The 20,752-nt window shown below is 36.0% G+C and overlaps 1 protein-coding gene and 1 non-coding gene across 2 annotated transcripts; one reads left to right on the top strand and one right to left on the bottom strand.

The window, feature by feature from the left end:
- Positions 1-1,699: 1,699 nt before the first annotated feature.
- On the bottom strand, positions 1,700-1,806 carry LOC146909060 (small nucleolar RNA R71). Its single transcript, XR_015020811.1, has one exon. It is a non-coding gene; the product is annotated as a small nucleolar RNA R71 (small nucleolar RNA).
- Positions 1,807-16,439: 14,633 nt separating this feature from the next.
- Positions 16,440-20,504, top strand: LOC146909059 (receptor-like kinase TMK4). Its single transcript, XM_085730491.1, has 2 exons — positions 16,440-18,181; positions 19,145-20,504. The coding sequence occupies exons 1-2, from the start codon at positions 16,738-16,740 to the stop codon at positions 20,284-20,286; spliced, it is 2,586 nt and encodes an 861-aa protein (XP_085586617.1). The 5' UTR covers positions 16,440-16,737; the 3' UTR covers positions 20,287-20,504.
- Positions 20,505-20,752: the final 248 nt, after the last annotated feature.

Below are 20,752 nucleotides of genomic sequence, written 5' to 3'. Positions count from 1 at the left end.
TATTTTATTTTAGGAATAAATATATGGTGGAAGGTGTCTTGGAGCAAAAGAAAGAGGACTGGAGCAAATACAGCGCAAGAATACGAAGATACGGGACAAAAATATGTTCCCACCAAGTCAGAAGCTTGGCACGGCCAGTGCCAACATGTGGCACGGCCGTGCCACCTCCCAGAGCCTCTTTTGCTGCTTTTTCTTCGGGCCCAAGTTACCCTGTTGCAGCTTTACTGTTTTACCCTTTTAGTTGCTTAGTTTCTAAGTCGATTGTAAAGCTATAAATAGAGTAGCTCTCCACCATAAACAATCATCCTTTACTTTGTTTATTTCAAGTTTTATTTCAATAAAAAGTCTTTATTTCCTTTTACTTTCCTTGCAATTTACTTTTATCGCATTCTCTCTTCTTCCCCCATGTCTACGATGAACATTAGTGAGTAGACTTCTTTGTCTTGGGATCGTTGGGTAAGTCTAATGACGTAATCCGGATCAAGCCAAGTCTTAAACCTTAATTAATTGTTACCCTAATTCCTAATCTAAACTCACCGTTTTAACATGAATTAATTATTATCAAACTGTGGAAGCGAACGCGGAGGGTTTGATAATGGTTAATTCATCATCACAGATATCAATTCATAAAGCGAACGCGGAGCTTTGATATCCGAACAAGTGAATTTAGACAAGGTTTGCGAAACATGAGAATAGTCTAGCAAACCTTGGGACACATAAAGTTTCGATCTTCAAGGGTCCCAAAGGCAATCACCCATGAGAATAGGTGTGATTGTTGGAGGGATACACTCACTGACTTCGAGAGGAGCTGTGATATGCTAAAGAGAAACTTGTCCTTAGTAATTAGGATTAACGTTTAATTATAAGTTTAAGGCTTGCTTGTGAAAAGATTCGTTATTACGATAAACCAATGATCCCAAGGCTTTTTAATATTATTGTTATTTACCTTCAAAAACTGCACTCTCCAAACTTCTTATTTCTTTCCCTTCTAATCAATTATTAAAAGCTAATTGGATTGATCAACTCCCTAGCGGAACGATAACTCTACTTACTACTATTACTTCGATAGGCCGTGCACTTGCGGTTTGGCCCTATCAAGTTTTTGGCGCCGTTGCTGGGGAGTTAACTAATTTAATTAGCTTTTTCTTAGTGATTAGAATTCTCTCTTCTTCTTTCTCGTTTTTTTTTTTTATTTTTAACTTTTTATTTTTCTGTTATCGTTAACTTCTTGGGTTCTCAACCTTGTATGCGAAGAACTAGAAATCAAGCGGTATTCATACCCGAGATCGAAAGGTTCTTACATAGAAGGAGGAGAGCAGCACAAAATAACACCGCCATGGCCAATCGCACTCTCAAAGAGTATGCAACGCCGTCTACGGCTGAGCCACAAGCTGTTATAGTGTACCCAACGGTTGAGGATGACAACTTTGAAATCAAGCCTGCCCTACTTAACTTGGTGCAGCAAAACCAATTCTTGGGATCCCCCACTGAGGATCCCAATCTTCACATCTCTGTTTTCCTACGAATTAGTGGAACCATGAAGGAGAACCAAGAAGCCGTAAGACTTCATCTCTTTCCCTTTTCCTTAAGGGATAGAGCTAGCGCTTGGTTCCATTCCCTCGAAGTCGGTTCCATTACTTCATGGGATCAGATGAGGCAAGCATTCCTTGCCCGTTTCTTTCCACCATCTAAAACCGCTAAACTTAGAGACCAAATCACGCGGTTCAACCAAAAAGATGGGGAATCTCTCTATGAGGCGTGGGAGCGTTTCAAAGAAATGCTAAGACTTTGTCCCCACCATGGCCTAGAGAAGTGGCTTATAGTCCACACTTTTTATAATGGCTTGTCTTATACCACTAAGATGTCTGTTGATGCAGCTGCAGGTGGAGCACTTATGAACAAGAACTACACGGAAGCGTATGCCCTAATTGAAGACATGGCTCAGAATCATTACAAATGGACCGACGAGAGAGCCATCTCTAGTTCTTCACCCTCCAAAAAGGAGGCAGGTATACACGAAGTCTCTAACTATGATCACCTTGCTTCTAAAATTGATACACTAACTGAAAAACTTGAAAAATTCAATGTTAGTGCTATCAATTCTGCATCTACTCCTTCTTGTGAAATATGTGGTATAGCTGGTCATGCTGGTGTTGATTGCCAACTAGGTAGTGCTATTAATGGTGTTGAGCAAATGAATTACGCTCAATACAACCAAGGGATGCGACAAAATCAAAATTTTTATAAAAACCAAAATCCCTATGGACAAGTAGCACCACCCGGTTATGCAAACAACCAAAGATTCACTCAAAAATCCAATTTGGAAATTTTGTTGGAAAATTCTATTGCCAACCAAAACAAACAACTCCAAGAACTCAAAAACCAAACTGGATTTCTGAATGATTCTCTTTCCAAGCTCAATACCAAGGTTGATTCTATTGCTACTCACTCTAAAATGCTTGAAACTCAAATCGCTCAAATAGCCCAACAAGTGGCTACATCTTCCCAAACACCGGGAGTCTTTCCTGGTCAAACCGAAGCCAACCCCAAAGCCCAAGTTAATGTCATATCTTTTAGGGGTAGTAAGTTAGGCGAAACTTTTGCTAAGGTTAAAAACATTGGGAAAGAAAATGTCAAGCCCTTAGGTGATAAAGTTGTGATAGAAGAAGCGAAACCACTTGAAAAAAACAAAACTCCATCCCCCTTAAATCCCGAAAAGCTTAAACTAGAGGGTAAGTTTGAAAAATTTGTTAACATACTTAGGAAGATTTGCATTAAACTCCCATTTGCTGAAGCTTTGTCTAGGATGCCTCTATATGCCAAGTTTTTAAAGGAAATTTTTTCAAAGAAAAAGGCTATAGAGCATAATGAGACAATAGCCTTGGCTAAGGAAACTAGTGCAATCATCCAAGAAGCACCCCCTAAGCTTAGAGATCCAGGTAGCTTTGCCATACCATGTGAAATTGGGAATGAAACCATAAACAAAGCCTTATGTGACTTAGGAGCTAGTGTTAGTTTGCTGCCTTTGTCTCTTTTTAAAAGGATAGGGATAGGAGAATTGAAACCTACCGAAATGGAACTAAAGATAGCTGATCGTTCTACCATGAAACTTGTAGGATTTGTCGAGGACATACCTATTAAGATAGAGGGGATATACATCCCCACTGATTTTGTAGTCGTTGACATTGAAGAGGACGACGACGTCCCTATAATCCTAGGTAGACCTTTCCTCGCAACTGCGGGAGCTCTCATTGATGTGAAACTTGGTAGGATAGTCTTTCAAGTGAGTGATAAAATGGTAGGATACGAGTTGGAAAATGTTATGAAGGGTCCCGCTCTTTACTCTTGTTGCATGCTTAACGATCATGTTGTGAAAGAACATTTTATAGCGTCATCTACACAATATGATATCTTTGATCCATTCTAAGGACTCTTTCTAACCGTCAAGCTAATGACATTAAAAGAGCGCTTCGTGGGAGGCAACCCACGCATTTAATCGCTTTTGTTTTGTTTTTCTTTGTTTCAAGTTGTTTTGTAGGTAATTGTCCAAGTGTGATTCGAAAAAAATCAAGAAATTGAAAAATTCTGAAGCCCCCAGGACCAGAAAGGTGGCACGGCCCGTGCTAGCATTGGCACGGCCGTGCCAAGTTTTTAAGAAAAAAAAGGGCATATGAAGTCAGAATGATGGCACAGCCCGTGCCAAGGGTGGCACGGCCGTGCCCGACCTCTTGCACCCTATATCACAAATTTTTTCTCTTCTTCTCCCTCATTCTCAAACCACAAACCTCTCTCTACCTTCAAACTTCTCTCTAAACCTCCATAACCTTCAAACCTTCAAACCACCATATCTCCCTCAATTCTTAACCAAATCACTCCATTCTTTCACCAATCAACCACAAACTTCACCCAAAACAAAAACCACCAATCAAAAACATCTTTCATCCATCCAAACCCACAATTCACCAAAACCCTAATCCTTCAAAACCTAACCCAAACACCACAAAACCTTAACCAATCTCCATATCCAAACCAACAAAACTTCCTTAAACATCAACCCCAACCCTAAACCAATCCTTTCCACCAAAAATTTTCCCAAACCCTAAACCTTCAAAACCAATTCTACCAAAGGTCAATGGCTTCAAGAAGAAGTGGTAAAGAACCAGCAAGCTCTCAAGGAGGACCTCCCCCAAAGAAGCAAGCCCAAGTGAAGAATCATGGGATCCAGTTCAAAAACAACAAGCAAAGGGACAGGTATAAAAATCTTATCTCTAAACATCTGCACCCTTCTCGTTATCCTGATTCCCATACTTTAGATATTCTAGAGCTGCTTGATGATGTTTCTAGGTTGATAGGAAAGTTAGGTTGGACTGAATTGCTGAAACCTATGAGGGGTTATGAAAATTTCACGTATGAATTCTTGAGCTCAATAGATTTTACTAAAGATAAGATGAATTTTGATAACCCTAACCATAGAGTTGTTTTCCGGTTAATGAATATTGATTATGACATGTCACTTCAGCACTTTTGTGATGCCTTAGGCTTTGCAAATGAGGGATATATTCATGATCATTGGGATCCCAGCCTTAAACCGGATAACTATGACCCAGCTGCCTTTTGGAAACAAATCACCGGTCTTAACAAATACGTCCCTAGGGCGAACAAAGCTAGCAATATTCACAACCCCGTACTTAGGTACCTTCAGAGGGTAATGGCTTGCACTATTTGGGGTAGAACCGAGCTAGGAAACACTAGAACCGATGAATTGTTCATGCTTTGGGCAATGCTCCACAACCACCCCGTCAATACCTGTTTTTATTTGATTGATCACCTAGACTTTGTCGGTACTAGACCGGCCGGTAGAGGAGACATAGTGGTGGGTGGCATCATTACATATATAGCTAGGTGTTTTGGAGTGGGTGAAGATGAGGGGATCAAACCAATTGAGGGAAACAATAGGCTTAACATAGAGACCCTTATTGCTATGAATTTCATCAAACATCGTCCACCCCTCCATTACCAACTTAAGCTAAACGTGCCAATCATGTTTTTATTGCCTAACCCATCTCGGACTACCACCGAGGTGGAAGAAAATTGGTTGTATGTTAATGATGTGCAGGTTCTTGGTGAGCAAGATGATGATGCGGGAGAAGGTGCTAACTTGCACCGTGATGAAGGAGAAGGTGCTAACTTGCACCATGAAGAGGGGCACCATGGCCATGAAACCGGTGAGCTTCATGAAAATCAACAATGGACATGGATTCACAATGAAATCGAGAGGATGAGCACCGAGCAACAAAGGCAAGGTGTTGAGATCTCCGGCCTTCGCAATGAAGTTCAAAGGGGCAACCGTGTCAATGATGAAAATAATGAAATGCTCCGTCGGATGATGCAACACCTCCAACTTCAAGGTCCTCCTTACGGACCTCAATAAACAAATGTGAGCTTTCCACTTCCTCTCTTCCCTTCTTCTTCTCCCTATCTCTCTCATTCTTCTACTCATCTCCTTCTTTCATCTTCTTCTACTCCTTCTTCTTCTTCTTCTTTTAATTTCTTTTTCTTTTGAATCATTGAGGACAATGCTTCCCCTTAGTGTGGGGGGGGGCCTAATAAAGTGTCTAGAGTTGTAGTGTCCAAACTCCCTTGAACTTTATTCTTTTGTTTTGTTTTTATAGCAAGAGGCATGACTAAGTAGCTTGTTTTTAATGTAAATATGGCATGAAAATTTTTGTTTTGTCTCTTCTTTAGGTCGCCTCTTGTACATGAAAATAGTTTCTTGTGTTTCTTATGTTCTTGCTATACCCATATCATGTTTTATTGTGAAATTCTCCAATGAGAAAAGCACCCGGTTGCAATCCTTGAGTAAATGTATGAATAGGTATTTTAAGGAACACGTTCTATCTTTAGTGTTAACTTAGACCCTTTAAAGTCTTAAGAGTAAAAGTAGTATAAGTTTGTGTGGGAAAATTAATCAAATTGTTCTTAATTGTTATATTCTTATTAATTTGTTAATGTTAAATGGGGCGGGAGAATGGCACCAACATATGGGGGAAAGGACAATTACATCCTAACTTCCTAATTGTGGTGGTGACTCCTTAATTTGAACCTAAAGTGAAACAAATTCATCAATGCTAGGGGGAAAGGACAATTACATCCAAAAAGACTTCCTACGCGGAGATGAAACAAACAATAATTTTGCAGCACTACTTAGGGTGATTTTGAATCTAGGGGGAAAGGACAATTACATCCGAGAAGACTCCCTACGAGGATAGATAGCCCCTAAGCATCTGCAGCCCCTTGTGCTTAATTGTTATATCTAATTTAATTTTAACTCGAATTCCCATCACTCTTATATGAAATGAAGAAAGGACTTTTCTCGGTTACTTTAGCACTAAGGATAGAACCTATTCCTCATAATATCTGTCTTATACAGGAGCAAGAAAAGGGTTGGACTGCACACACACACTCACTTGAGACTTGATGTTGGGTAGAATATGTTCATGAGAAGTGTTTGAAATTGAAATTAGTGTACTTGAGGCAAAACCTTTCTTTGAGACTTATGTTCTTAATATTGCCATAAATCAATCTTTGTTGCTGCTATGTTTGCTGCCTTTTGCTTGAGGACAAGCAAAGATTCAAGTGTGGGGGAGTTTGATGAGTCATAGATAGTATTATTTATTGCCTTATTTAGTTTAGTTTTATTTTAGATTTGATTTTATTTTATTGCATTTTATTTTAGTTTAGAATATTTTACTTCAAATTGTGTTTTATTTTATTTTAGGAATAAATATATGGTGGAAGGTGTCTTGGAGCAAAAGAAAGAGGACTGGAGCAAATACAGCGCAAGAATACGAAGATACGGGACAAAAATATGTTCCCACCAAGTCAGAAGCTTGGCACGGCCAGTGCCAACATGTGGCACGGCCGTGCCACCTCCCAGAGCCTCTTTTGCTGCTTTTTCTTCGGGCCCAAGTTACCCTGTTGCAGCTTTACTGTTTTACCCTTTTAGTTGCTTAGTTTCTAAGTCGATTGTAAAGCTATAAATAGAGTAGCTCTCCACCATAAACAATCATCCTTTACTTTGTTTATTTCAAGTTTTATTTCAATAAAAAGTCTTTATTTCCTTTTACTTTCCTTGCAATTTACTTTTATCGCATTCTCTCTTCTTCCCCCATGTCTACGATGAACATTAGTGAGTAGACTTCTTTGTCTTGGGATCGTTGGGTAAGTCTAATGACGTAATCCGGATCAAGCCAAGTCTTAAACCTTAATTAATTGTTACCCTAATTCCTAATCTAAACTCACCGTTTTAACATGAATTAATTATTATCAAACTGTGGAAGCGAACGCGGAGGGTTTGATAATGGTTAATTCATCATCACAGATATCAATTCATAAAGCGAACGCGGAGCTTTGATATCCGAACAAGTGAATTTAGACAAGGTTTGCGAAACATGAGAATAGTCTAGCAAACCTTGGGACACATAAAGTTTCGATCTTCAAGGGTCCCAAAGGCAATCACCCATGAGAATAGGTGTGATTGTTGGAGGGATACACTCACTGACTTCGAGAGGAGCTGTGATATGCTAAAGAGAAACTTGTCCTTAGTAATTAGGATTAACGTTTAATTATAAGTTTAAGGCTTGCTTGTGAAAAGATTTGTTATTACGATAAACCAATGATCCCAAGGCTTTTTAATATTATTGTTATTTACCTTCAAAAACTGCACTCTCCAAACTTCTTATTTCTTTCCCTTCTAATCAATTATTAAAAGCTAATTGGATTGATCAACTCCCTAGCGGAACGATAACTCTACTTACTACTATTACTTCGATAGGCCGTGCACTTGCGGTTTGGCCCTATCACTAGACACATGAATTTCTTAGGGACTTGTACTGACCTTGAGCAAAAAACATGCGTAGATAACCAGTAGGTCAAGAAAGCTACATGTTCATCTGCAGATACTTCAGCACATTTGGTATCATGGTTGTTAGCTATAAACAAACCATAGGCAGGGCTATCGAAATTTACTGAGTATTGAGAGGTAGTAACATCTGGATTAAAGGTGTATCCAGTTGGTTTTAAGCTAGTAAGGCCAGCCACATCTAAAAGGGTAGGAGTGAGCATTCCACATTTCAAGTGAAGGCTGTTGTTCGATGGGTTCCAAAAATGTAAAGCAGCAAATATCAATTCATTATGGTATTTTGGACCATATCGAGATATTTGGATGAGATCAAAAATCCCTTTCTCCTTCCAGAATTGTCCTTTTTGTTTTTGAACTTTGTCTAACCAAGCAATGTATTCTGGATAAGTTTTTGGTTCAGTCCTAATTTTGGATTTTACAAAACTTAGGTCAAAAGGACCTTTTGTGAAAATTAAAGGAGGTTGAGTTTCAATACATGGGAAAAGAGAGTTAATCTCTGGAGTTTCAGGTTCTAGAGAAATGGGGCCTAAGAATGCATGTGGAGTATCAGTACAAGGGATGATTACCTGGGTTTTCCAGATAGCTTTTTCAGCTTCATTGATCTCTGGTTCGTTCACAAAAGCAGGAGTAGCACTGGTGATTTCTTCAGTGAAATCAATGGGTTCTTCGCGATTCACATGAGAAGTTCCTGCTGCGTTCGTCATTGTTTAAGTGTTTTTGTGAGAAGTTGATGAATAGTGAAGATTTCGTGTTTAAAGATAGGAGTTGCAGAAAATTCAAAGTTTTTTCTTCGAGAGAATTTTGGCGGAGAAGAGGAACAGTGAAAGTGAAAATGAAATGGTGAAAAGTGAGAAGAGTAAAGGTGAGTTTGTTTCTATATGGACCTTTGATCATGACACATGTCAAGATCTTATTTTGACAGTTTTACCATTAAAGTGTTATCTTTTCCAATGTTAGAGAACGTGGCCCACTAACTAAGATTGTGGGGTCAGTATTTAAAGGAAATCTGAATTAGTTTTGAATTAAATACTAACATCATTCATTTCGATGGAGAATGTTAGTTATTTTTTCAAAAACGTCTTTTTCTTCTTCGGTGAAATCGAAAATGGCGTTTCTGGGGGGCAATTTGTTAGCCAATATATTTTACTAGCTGTAATAAATGTGGTCAAAGTATAGTTGACCTAGATTTAAAGAAGATTCGAGCAGAGTGTTGTATTGAAAGCAAATATAGGTTCGAAGATGGTAGAAGACTTCGATAGAGCAGTTTTCGAAGGTGGTTATCAAACAGTTATTCTTTAAGTCAGTTTGTATTTTAAGTTTGTTTTCAAATAAGCAAAACTGTCGACTTGTGGCAGTTGTAGTTTGAATTTCAAAGAAGTGTAGTTATTTCTAGACTTAGTATAAATAGTAGTTTTTCATAGGAAAAACAGGTCACAATTCCATCATACAAACTTACACTCAAAGTATCCGTATGGAAGCGAGAAACGAGTCACAAGTTGCAATGTATGAATCTGTGTACCAACTTTTATTTAATCAATACAATTTACCCTTTTTTCTTTAAGTGTTTTTGCACTTTACTTTGTTAAGTTCGATTGAGTTCAAGTGGATTGAATTCGATTGTTTTTATTGTATTTCTTATATTTTCGACACCAAAAACACAGAATTTCTAACAACAAGAACAAACACAATATGTCCTAAGATTTACTGGTTGATCTTGCAAGTTACCATTTGTAAACCAGCGGTTGTTTACGAAAATCCAACGTAAACACTGGGTCACTTTTTACTGAATCCCTCGTTTTTGCTCATTTCTTGCTATGTGCACCCCTGGACTTTGCTTCCTGCACCTCCTGTGTATCAAAATCTTTTGCGAAAATTCCCAAGCTTTTTTCCATGTTTTCTTGATGTTTTTTGGTGTTTTGCTAATACTTTTACACTGGAAAATTTGATAAAAAAACATATAGACAATTTTAGTGTTATTTCTTGAATTTTATGTTAAAAAATTGGTGAAAATTGGTTCAACTTTGCTTCTTATCCTTGATGCACACTTGTGGTACATGATATGTGTTTCTATAATTTTTTAGCCACTGTTTGAACATGATTTTGATACTTGTGTGTGAAGTTTAGTTAGTTGCTTGGCTTGCAAGTCACATTTGTGAATAATTTGTGTAAATATGTCTAAATTCACTTAAGAATGTAAGGCTCGTCATGTGGTTTCAATTCTCACTCTTTAAAATAGAATGTATACTTTTAAAAAATGTACGAGACTATGAGAGTTGTGAGCTCTATGATGCTTGCATTTTATGAGTGAATTCTTAGTCATATTTTGCACTTGGTTTGGTTTATTTTGTGTTAGATTCCATGCTTTTATTATAGTACCTTTCTTGCCTTATTTTTCTCCATATTATCATGTGCTACTAACCATTTTCTTGTGTTTCATGCCTTATACATCATAAGCATACTCCCTATCACACTTTCTCATCCCATTTCTTTACATTTCTTTTGCCTTTAATTCATTTGTGTGGGATTAAGTTCTCACAAGGAAGTAGTGTGTAACTAGGCCAAATGATGTAAAGGACAATGGACTCTAATGATGTACACCGACACAAGCACCGACACATGCACACACACCACTTTAGGTATATAGCTAGAATATGCATGTTTAGATGTATGTTTAGGATTGTATGTTTAGATGAATGCGTAGGCTTTATACTTTGAAAAATCATTTTCCAAAAAATGTGAACAACATCACTCAAAATCATTTTCACAATAAACTTTGGGGTCAAAACCCCATTGATTTTCCTTTTATTTTCTTAATCAAATTTCAATGAAAAATAATCATATTTGACTTCTTTTGCAATTGACTAATTCCACCCCACTCTTTTCATAATCTCATGCCTTTAAGGCCTCTCAATCTCCATTCTTCAAACTCCAATTTTCAAACTTAAAATCAACCAACAAAAACAAAAACATTTTTGGAAGAGAACTACGGTGGATTTGATCCCTTAAACGGGTACGTAGGCAAGGAACAAAATTCCTTCAATTCAACTAAAACAAAAATCCAAAAACATTCTTCTCCCTCCAATTCTTCACTTAAAACATTCTTAGGTTAAAAAAACATTTTCAAATAGCATTTAAAAATAAAGCGCGCGCGTAGAAATTAAAGACGGTTCCTATAGGATACTATAGTCGTTATGGGTGCCTAACACCTTCCCGTAGCGAAAACAACTCCCGGACCTCGATTCTCAAGGGTTTTGCTTACTTTTTCCCTTCCCAAGAAAAAATAAGATATCACCGGTTTAAAAGGTTCAAACGTAATCAATGTTTGACACCCGAAAACCAAGATAAAACACTTGGAAGTGTGCTGGAAGCGTACATTAAGTTGCTCTCGACATTGTGTACGCTTAAGCGTGCTGAGGACGCTTAAGCATGCTGACTTTGGTTCTTGAGCTTCTTTCTTGTTCCTTGCTTGTCATTTCCTGCATAAAAGGGGAGGAAGTCAGGCATGTAAAGCATAAATGGTAAAAGAACACAATTTGGTAGCTTTTCCTTAGATAACTTGCAGAACAAGTCACTTAAATGCCTAGATTAACACATAAAATATATTACTTTTGAGCACTTATCAACTAGCTATTTACAAGTTTGTAGACTTAATAGATTAGTGATCAAATTAAGTAAGAAGACTAATTAGGTTTTTATTAAGATAATTAATATGGACTCAATATGAGGGAAAACTTGAGACATAAAGATACCAGTTAAGAAAAAACCAAATCAACCCATTGCTAACTTTACTGTGTATTTCAGATAAATGTTAAAGAACCCTTTTTGTCATGGATTCAGGTATTCCTATGTGATCCTTAATATTTAATCTTTGATATATCAAAACATATTGTAGATCCGATCAATTTCATGCTTAATGTTTTATCCGCTCCCGCTAATGATTTATATTTTGTTTTTTACCAAACACGTCTTGTGAATTTGATCTTTATTTAGATCTAATTCCAACAAAATGTTGTTTCAAAATAATTGTACAAATAAATCAGTAATAATTGATGTATTTTTTTTTACATCATGAAACCAAATACATCAAATTTTATTGATTTATTTGTCTTTTATAAAAAATATTAAAGAGAGTATTTGTTTGATTCCCATTTCATTTCATTCCATTCAAGGATAAACAAACAATAATATTGGTTTACAAGCATAGCTCATTTATGAAAACCACGTCCAGCTAGCAACCACAACAAGGCAGGAGTAACTCTATATATTTCATCCTTTCACTCACTCCCAAAATCAAAACCACCATCCTCCCTTACTTCCATGTCTCTCTCTCCCTCTCTCTCTCTCTCTCTCTCTCTCTCTCTCTCTCTCTCTCTCTCTCTCTCTCTCTCTCTCTCTCTCTCTCTCTCTCTCTCTCATTCTCACTAATAGTTTTCTTATGCAAATTTTCTCACCTAATAATAATATTGTAATGTTAACCTGCTTCACATCTGAATCACTTTGTTTTTGGTAAAAATAGTAAAATAAATACACATGTTGCTACTTGCTAGGACAGAGTGACTTGTCACAATTAAACTCATTTTATATGCTTTATTTTGTGAGGGTTTAACTCATCTATTCTTTCATCAAACTTCGAACATTTTTTGAGCTATTTTATTAAACTCAGAAATCTAGTTAGACCATTCTTTCTCGTATATTTTCAACTGCTTTGTTTCTTCACCCAATAAACCGTGACTATGGGTGGGCGAAAGAGGAGTGAAATGAATGTGAGGGTCATCTCCAGGAGAGATGAGGAAGAATTTCTCACAAGAATGACCAAGGTGCGGAAAACAGTTCTCAAAAATGAAGTTATTGTCTCTGGCATGACTTTGTTGGCATCTCTACGGCTTCCGAGCAGTTTTATAGAGTCAAAATCAGCAGCTTACTGAAGACGGACTCAATAAAATCAGATAAAAGTTCAGCAGTAGTGGCAGAAATGAAAATGTGATTTATGTATTGAATAAATCCTAGTCTTGTTTTTATCGTCTGTAACTAAATTTGTTATTAAGTTTAGCTAGTTTCCTTCTTTTTAGCTGTGTTAGTCAAGGTTTCTTTTGTATAAATTTGTCTTGGTCATTTTTCTCGATTCATAATTTGTATTCACATTTTAATCATTAATGAAAACCCTTTGAGGTATATTCCGATAAATCACTTTTCTTCTCTCAATTCAATATGGTATCAATTTGGGGGAAATTATCTGTTAAATTTTTAGGATTTGTGTTTGTTGATATAGTGGAGTCTATGTGTTGATGTTATGTATACATGTGCCGTCTTTTTGCAGTAACAATGTATTTTCTTCGCTTGTTTCTTGCACTCCTTGTGCTTGAAACTTGACACCTCGTAGCAACACCGCCGAACAAATTTGTAGCTATTTATTCTCATTCATTTTGTTACTCTTCCTGTTAGCTAGAACTAAAACAAGAATGTTGTAACTCTGGATGCAAGATGAGCACTCTCCAGAAAATTTGAGATTTAAGGCTTGCTTTTGTGATTTTGTGCATATTTCGATTGACGAGTTTGGTAGAATCACAATGTGAAATCACGGTGCCAACATGATTTTGTCCAAGTGAGTGTGATTTCAAACATGCACTTTCACTTGAAAGTAATTTCAGCCTTTTCATGGAAAAACAATAAAGAGGGAATCTTTGAATAAAGGCCTATTACTTTTGCAGTTGAAGAAGTTGATGAAAGAAGGAAGTTTATGGAGACTTCAAAAATGGGAACTTGATTCCTTTGTATTAGTGTATATTCTCCGATCAACTTATTCTCGTTCTTGCTTGCTAGAATTTGGTTAGTGAAAATGACTGGGAAGCTCCAAGTTTTCTTCTTGAATCCATATCAAGTTTTCTTTTCAAAGTAATAAACCCTTATTATCAATCCATATCAAGACTTTACTGGATTATCTTTGTGTTAAGGAAAATTAGGTACATATGTATGAATATGGTTTCCTCAAAACAAAAACAAAAAAAAGATGTATAAATATGGTTCGTCGAAGTTATTGTGAACCAAAATCATTGATAAAGAACTCACTATTACACTGTGTTTGGAACGAAAGAGATACGTGAGAGAGAGATTGCCAAGAGAGAAAGTCTGAAGAGAGATGGCATTTCTCTAGTTTGGAGCATCAGAGAGTTAGTGAAGAGAGATCATATTTCATGGGTCCCACCTACTTTTTATTTCTCTTCACTTATGAGAAGAAAGTTTCTTGACGTGTTTAATTCCAAAACTGTCCTCCCCTATTTTTCAAAGCTCATGCGTTATTTTTCTTTGATTGAATGCTAACATGTGAAGGTATATGCTATTATCAAGGGGTATGTTTTAATTAATTTACTTATTAAAATAATAATAAAATTAATTATGTAAATTAATAATTAAAATAATAACTAAATTATATTAAAAGACAAAATAAACTTGACCAAAAAGAAAAAATCAATCAAAATTAAATGCAAGGATATTTTTGTCTTTTTAAAATTAAACATACTTCTCTCTCTTCTATTTTTCTCTTCTTTCTCTTATACCAAACAACCCATCAAATCTACTCTATTTCTCACCTATTTCTCTCTTCTCATACTCTCTCTCACCTATTTCTCTCTTTTCACTTTCTTCTCGCTGCCAAACACACCCTTAAGGATCAAAGTTTCTTCCCCAACATAATCATTTGAAACGCAAAGAGAATCACATTTAAGAGTTGTTGATTAACCAATATTTCGACTTTCAAGTTCGATAGACAGGATTCAAATAGAAGCTTATTACATTCAAATCGTTTTTAACTAAAATGAATTCACTCAATAACGAGTGGTTGCTTTTCTTCATGTAAATCACATGCACTCAATAACAAGTGGTTGCTTTTCTTCATGTAAAATAAAATGAATTCACTCAATAACTCAATAACGAGTGGTTGCTTTTCTTCATTTCACTTCATGTAAAATAAAATGAATTCACTCAATAACGAGTGGTTGCTTTTCTTCATGTAAATCACATGCACTCAATAACTCTTCATGTAAATCACATGCACTCAATAACAAGTGGCTTTTCTTCATGTAAAATAAAATGAATTCACTCAATAACTCAATAACGAGTGGTTGCTTTTCTTCATTTCACTCAATAACGAGTGGTTGCTTTTCTTCATGTAAATCACATGCACTCAATAAAATCACATGCACTCAATAACTCTTCATGTAAATCACATGCACTCAATAACAAGTGGTTGCTTTCTTCATGTAAAACACATGACGAGTTGGTCTTAGAAATCGTGGTTGGACCTAATACAACCCCACAAAACCGGTTTGTGAGGTGAGGATTTGCCCTCACTTATAAACACATTGTCAGATCATCTCTTATCCGATGTGGGACTCTTTAACAGTTGGAAACAATATACTATAGATTAGAGACAACAATAGTGACATAACATTGTGATGTGTTTATTGAAGTGGCCTCTTGCAACGTAATAGCATGTGCACCCTTGTACGATACGTCCCTACTTGCATAAGTGTTGCTGAACTATAATATTTTTGCTACTTCACTTTTTGCTTCACTTTTTGCTTTTGCTTGCAGTACAATAATTTTGCTATCCACCGTAAAACTAGTAATTAAATTATTAAGTAGAACTTATTATTTGATTTACGAAAATAGAGAAACACGATCCACCGTAAGATACAATGCATTTGAGTGAAATATGGTGCATCTTAGTGTGCTTAAGTGCTTAGTTTGTTGACCACAAACCCTAGTTCACATTTTTACATTTTTACAAACCCTAGTTTTTTAAACCTAAAATCGCACCCTCTCTATCGCTCCAAGCCTTCATTTAAATCAGCTAGCTCTCTAAGTGAAGCTCTATTCATCTAGACTTGGTAGAGGAGTTGTCATTCAAGTGACGCTCTCTATTCTTGATGTTGTTCTCCTTGACGTTTCAAGATCAGGTAAACACATAAATCTCTTTCAAAGTGTTGCTTGTTTTGTGATTAATGGTTTAATCGAGATTCGTTCTTGGAATAATTCAAGGATCGATTTGATAATGAGTGACATAATTCAGGGGCCAGGTTGACTTTAAAAATAATCCAGAGATCGATTTGACAGTGTAACAATTTGTAATGTCTTTCATTTTTTTTAAAAATCAAAAGTTTTATCAAATTTGTCCCTGTACACATGAAAGCTAACTTGGAACTCCACTCCAGCATCGTTAACAGTGAGACTTGATGGAATAACTAAATTGATTGAACATTATAAAATTCAAGGACGTTCTAACTATTTCAATTAATTTAGAGAAGAATTTGATCCATGAACGAAAAAGTATATTCATCTATTTGTATCTCTCTGAATCGGAGAAATTGTGAGGATCCTAATGGGAGAAATCCACTAGACCCGATCCGTTGATCATGGAGAGTACTTTTCATTTTGACGGATTATGTTATTTTTTGTATTTAATAATGTTAACCTGCTTCACATGCCAATTACTTTTTGGTAAAAAAATATTAAAATTATACTTAAAGCTAAAACATGTGTCGCTTTCTTTGTCCACTTTGTAACGTTCTTTATAGGCAATTTTTCAATTCATTTTCTAATGAAAAAACACTGGTGGCTCACCATGTTTGACGACAATTAGGCTGTCATGACTCATGAGTTCACACTTGGGTTTGGGAGGCAATGTTTTTTAATGAAAACGTGTATAGTAATTTAATTCAACTGTGATAGGGAGTGTTATTCCTTCTTCTAACCTGAGGAGACTCATCCATCATCGATCAATATACAAAATTTAGTACACTGTTAGTGACATAATAAGCATGAAAACATTGTCCCAACAATCAATTTTGTACTATTTTTCCATCATCATCATTGTCACGGTTACTATAACTTATGGAGAGAAAGATGCAGATTACATGTCCCAACTTATGAAAGCACTGACCCCAACTCCCAAAGGCTGGTCTAGCAACATTCACTACTGCAAATGGAACGGCATCATGTGCGACCAATCTAATCAAGTTGTCACCGCCATCAAGCTTCCATCAAGTTCACTCACTGGAACAATCCCTCAGAATTTCAACTCTCTCAATAATCTCACCGACATCGATCTTCATAACAACTCACTCAACGGTCCTTTGCCTGATTTGTCTTTCCTAAGCGCGCTCCAAACCGTGAACCTTGGTTACAATAACTTCACTTCAATCCCAGACTTTTGCTTTGGACCCCTACCAAATCTAACAACCCTCAACCTTAGCAATAACTTGAATCTCATGCCATGGTTATTTCATGATGAATTGTCCGCGTCCTCGTTGATACATACCCTCGATCTCGAAGCAACAAATCTCATAGGTCCATTACCATCAGAAGTATTCACATGGTTTCCGCGTTTGCATACTGTTTTTCTTTCTCACAACAACTTAAGTGGAACTCTTCCCCCTTCTCTTGGGGAATCTTCAATAAGGTATTTGCGACTCAATGACCAAGGGCCGTTTAGTGGGTTTACCGGTGCAATTGATGTTATATCATCTATGAGGTTCTTGTCTCAGGCGTGGCTTAACAACAACAACTTCGCAGGTCCAATTCCAAACATGTCTAGTTCCACTAATCTGTTTGATCTTCGGCTTCAATCAAATTCCTTAACTGGTTTGGTTCCACATTCGCTATGCACTCTCTCTAGCTTGAAGAACATCTCTTTGGACAGCAATTATCTTCAAGGACCGATACCTGTGTTTCACGAGGGTGTTAATGCAAGTTGGAAAGGAAATTACTTTTGTCGAAATGATGTTGGACCTTGTGATCCCCAAGTTACAATTTTGCTGGAGATTCTTGGAGCTGTTGGGTATCCTTCTTTTATGTCAAATTATGAAGGGAACAAAAACGATGCTTGTTCAGGAGACGAATATTTAAAGTGTTCAAAAGGGAAGATTGTGGTCTTTCATTTGGACGGTCTGCAAGTAGGCGGAACAATCTCTCCAGCGTTTTCTGGTTTATCAAGTTTAGTGAACTTGACTCTTGGTAGCAATAATTTAACGGGTTCAATACCACATAGTCTTACAACTTTGCCAAACCTTCAACTTCTTAATGTTTCTGATAATAATCTGTCTGAACAAGTTCCCAAATTTTCTTCAAATGTTAAGTTAATTATAAGTGGCAATCCTTTGCTTGGGTTAAATATTTCCCAACAATTAGGTGGAGGAGAAAACACAACTGCTTCTCGTGATGGAGGCTTATCTAAGACAACAATTGAACCTGCTTGGATTGTTGGTATGTATACATACCCATTATTATATGTATTTTAATATATTTTCTTCTTTCATATTAGTGTGGCAAATATGAATATACTTGGTAAATTTGGATTTAGATTTAGATGGTAACGGATTAAAATTTACTCTATCCGTCCCAAATTATATAATATTTTGGACATTTCATACATATTGAGAAATATAATTAACTTTGTGTAGGAAATATATTATGAGTTGTTTTATAAAATTATATGTGAAAGATAATTGAAAGAATGGAGAATAATAAATAGTTAAGGATATAATAGGAAGAGTAACATTACTATTTTATTGGTATTGTAAAGCGATGTATAATTTGAGACGGAGGGAGTACCAAGTAAGAGAATTTATATTATTAGTTAGTCTTGTGGTTAGTTGCTTATTTTGTTATTTTCAACGTGATGTACATTAACAATATACTCAATTTAATTAACTACAATATTACATGTTATTAACCAAGGTGTCGTAGATGTAAAAAAAAATTGGATGTCGATGAAACATTTTTATTTTTGCATTCCCCTTCATTGTATCTCTCTTTTTTGTTGAGCTTAAAAAATGGCCTACGTTACTGATATTACTAAGTCTTCCATCCACAACAGCACCGCCATCACCACAGCAGAAAAACAAAATTTGCCATGTAATCCTACCAACCCCAACTATATTCATCCTATAGCAAATATGAGCTCATTCGTCTCTCATCCTTACTTGACCAAGTGATTAGACTTACAGTCGAGTCAATTAGGAGTAACCGAGTTCTATCATTTGCTACAACAAATTTAGCTAAACTTTATCCAAACTTCGAATTACCACATAAATAGATAAATAATGTTATATTTAGATTTTAAAATTTAAGTTAGTTATTTTATCTTTACTAACTTATTGTTTTTCTGTTTGTGATAATAAAATATTTATTGTTCATAATTATCCTTCGCTTTTTCTTGTGGTGCAGGGGCCTCCTTGTTTAGCGTTGGGTTCGTAACACTAATTGTGATTCTTTGTCGTAAGAGATATCTTATTTTAGTACAAAGGTGGATCTTGAGGAAAACAAAAAAATCTATTGGCAACAATGTGGAGGATTTTATACAGACTTATAATTTGTCTGTGCCAATAAAGCAATATAGATATGCAGAAGTGAAAAGAATGACAAACTCGTTCCGAGATAAATTAGGTCAAGGAGGATATGGTGTTGTTTACAAAGCAAACTTACCTGATGGTCGTCAAGTAGCAGTGAAAATTATAAATGAGTCTAAGGGAAATGGAGAAGATTTCATAAATGAAGTTGCTAGCATTAGTAGAACGTCACATGTGAACATCGTCTCACTTTTGGGATTTTGTTATGAGAACAAAAGAGCACTAATATATGAATTTTTGCCCAAAGGATCATTGGATAAGTTCATTCTTAAAAGTGGATTTCCTGATGCTATTTGTAGTTTGGATTGGAACACATTGTACCAAATTGCAATCGGAATTGCTCGAGGACTAGAATACTTGCATCAAGGATGTACTTCAAGAATTTTGCATCTCGATATCAAACCACAAAACATTCTTTTGGATGAAAATTTTTGCCCCAAAATCTCTGATTTTGGACTAGCTAAAGTATGCCAAAGGAATGATAGTATTGTGTCTTTACTTGGCACAAGAGGAACTATAGGATATATAGCACCAGAAGTATTCAGCCGAACATATGGTGGAGTTTCTCACAAGTCTGATGTATATAGTTATGGTATGTTAATTTTAGAAATGGTTGGGGGGAGAAAGAATTATGACACTGGAGGGTCATGTACTTCTGAAATGTGTTTTCCAGATTGGATTTATAAGGATCTTGAGCAAGGTAATAACCTTGTGAATTGTTTAGCAAACTCAGAGGAAGAAAATAATATGGTAAGAATGATTACTATGGTGAGTCTATGGTGCATTCAAACAAATCCAGCTGATAGACCATCGATGAGTAAAGTATTAGAAATGCTACAAGGACCACTTGAGTCAGTGCCATATCCTCCAAAGCCTTTCTTATATTCTTCTGAAATGCCATCATTGCAAACTTCATATTTGTCTTCCAGCAATATGTTAGAGACAAACTCTTCATCCTAATTGAAGAATGGTTCCATAAAACCAGATAAGTTCAGCAAAGACAAAAGTGAAAATGTGATTGTAATGTAACTATATATTGTTGGTATTTGAATACAACTTTGCATATCCTTTGGTTGAACTTCAAAACCTGTTTCTATATTTAGTTGGTAAATTTCTAGATATTAATGATTTGATTCAATATAACAATCCAAAACTTAATGTGGTTTATTTTTCTTCGATTTGTTTTAAGTGGCATGCAACTCCCCAAATTTTTCAGTATTCATACCTAGTATATTCTCATATGACTGTCCCATCTTCTACTTGATGGAAAATAAAATAAAAGGAAGGAAAAGTCTCCTTATCAAAACTTTAGTGGGATGGTAACAATACCACAAAGTCTTACAGCTTTGCCTCATCTTCAACTTCTTGATGTTTCTTATAATAATCTGTCTGGACAGATTCCCAAATTTCCATCCAAGGTTAAGTT

The sequence above is a fragment of the Medicago sativa genome, chromosome 7 (genome assembly GCF_051527215.1).
Source record: "Medicago sativa cultivar Bolivia chromosome 7, Bolivia_mono, whole genome shotgun sequence".
In the NCBI taxonomy this organism is placed as follows: Eukaryota; Viridiplantae; Streptophyta; class Magnoliopsida; order Fabales; family Fabaceae; genus Medicago; species Medicago sativa.
Note: the sequence above shows the minus strand (reverse complement) of the source record. Positions and strands in the feature narration are given on the sequence as shown.

Bases quoted from the DNA above. Each gene is read 5' to 3' on its own strand.
- LOC146909059 (XM_085730491.1), top strand. From the start codon at position 16,738: ATGAAAACATTGTCCCAACAATCAATTTTGTACTATTTTTCCATCATC. The intron at 18,182-19,144 runs GTATGTATACAT...CTTGTGGTGCAG, and splicing joins TGAACCTGCTTGGATTGTTG to GGGCCTCCTTGTTTAGCGTT.